The sequence below is a fragment of the Camelina sativa genome, chromosome 10 (genome assembly GCF_000633955.1).
Source record: "Camelina sativa cultivar DH55 chromosome 10, Cs, whole genome shotgun sequence".
NCBI classification, from domain to species: Eukaryota; Viridiplantae; Streptophyta; class Magnoliopsida; order Brassicales; family Brassicaceae; genus Camelina; species Camelina sativa.
Window position 1 is genome coordinate 7108306 of NC_025694.1, and position 1355 is coordinate 7109660.

The 1355-nt window shown below is 38.0% G+C and overlaps 1 protein-coding gene across 1 annotated transcript in view; it reads right to left on the reverse strand.

The window, feature by feature from the left end:
• LOC104717663 overlaps positions 844-1355 on the reverse strand; it is a 1547-nt gene continuing 1035 nt past the window's right edge. The window contains exon 3 of the mRNA XM_010435271.2: positions 844-1286. Coding sequence (XP_010433573.1) covers positions 953-1286 — 334 coding nt within the window. The 3' untranslated portion in view covers positions 844-952. The remainder of the gene's footprint in view (positions 1287-1355) is intronic.

Here is a 1355-nt window from a genome sequence, read left to right on the forward strand (position 1 = left end):
GGTCTTAATGACGCGACCATCAGGAGAGTACTTGGGGATGTTAAGTACGTAGTCTATCAACAGGAACGGGTAGATTGGTGTAGACGAGAAGGAGCTATCGATCGGGGTTTGTAGTTTGGCGGTAACTCCCATCTCACCATCGGTGCTGTGTGTGTATGCTGTAGACGAGAAAAGACGAACGTTCTTGTGTCTCTACCATGTTTAATTATATCAAAGAAGTCAGACAATAAGAAGAAAAAAAGTTGGAAGGAAAAAACCCTAATTATTTCATAGCAATAGAATTCTTACCAGTAATTTTTTGCAGGCAGAGGGATTGAAGAGTCGGTTAATACTACTCTGAGACATTGTTGATACCCTACACTATGTGTTGTGACTTGTGATTTTGATTAGTCGTGTGTCTCTTCTGTCGTCTTCCCCATCTATGATGGAAACCTAGTAGAGAGAAATATAATATGAATATATAGCGGATAATCAGTTTCAGGAAATAAATAATTAAATTATTTTCTTGCCAAAGTGTGTCTTACTTATATGAATTCATAAACCTAATCTTAATCTTAAGTTAACCCTAATATTAATTTAAGCCTAATCTGTAATCTTAAATTCGTGCAAAAGTGTATTATGTAATGAGTTCTATTTCTCGATGAGCTCGAGTCTTTAATCATTTACAAGAGATTATTGTTCTTACACAAGCGTATAAACAAAACTTTACAATGCTCTGTTTTATAGAGAAATTAAGCTTGGTTTCTCGGTTTCAAACCATACCTGATCACACAAACATTGGGGAGAGTGTGAAATTTACAGTTACCGTTTAAGGTCTATTTGTTGGGGTCTAAGAAACGGAAGTATCATAGCATTGGATCTAAATGATAGCATGGGAAAGCAAAGACAGCGATAACATTAGTGAAGCAAAAACACGTACAAGAGCCATATGAATGATAACAATTATGATGAGCTAGTGGAGAGGAGGCCAGTAAGGGAAATTCAATTTCCTTAATGGAACGTTATCTCCAGTGCAGAAGGTAGTGCAAGTTTTTGTGGTGAGATCATAAACACCAAAGTTATAGCCCACAAAGTAGATGCAGTTAGGTTTGAGCCCAGGGGACGAGCTAGCCGGGACGCAAAAAGCCTCACTGTGTCCAACAAATATGCAAAGATCTCCAATGTCTTCTGTGTAGATCATGGTCTTGCTGTGTTTATGCGATCGTTCCCCCTCTCTAAACACCATGAACTTTCTTGTTACGTGATTCAGTGTGTTGTCATCAAAGTCCTCCGAATCCTCGCCATACCTGCAAAGACATGATAGAGCCAATATGATGATACTCGAGCAAAAGAGATTTTGGTATATATATTGGTAT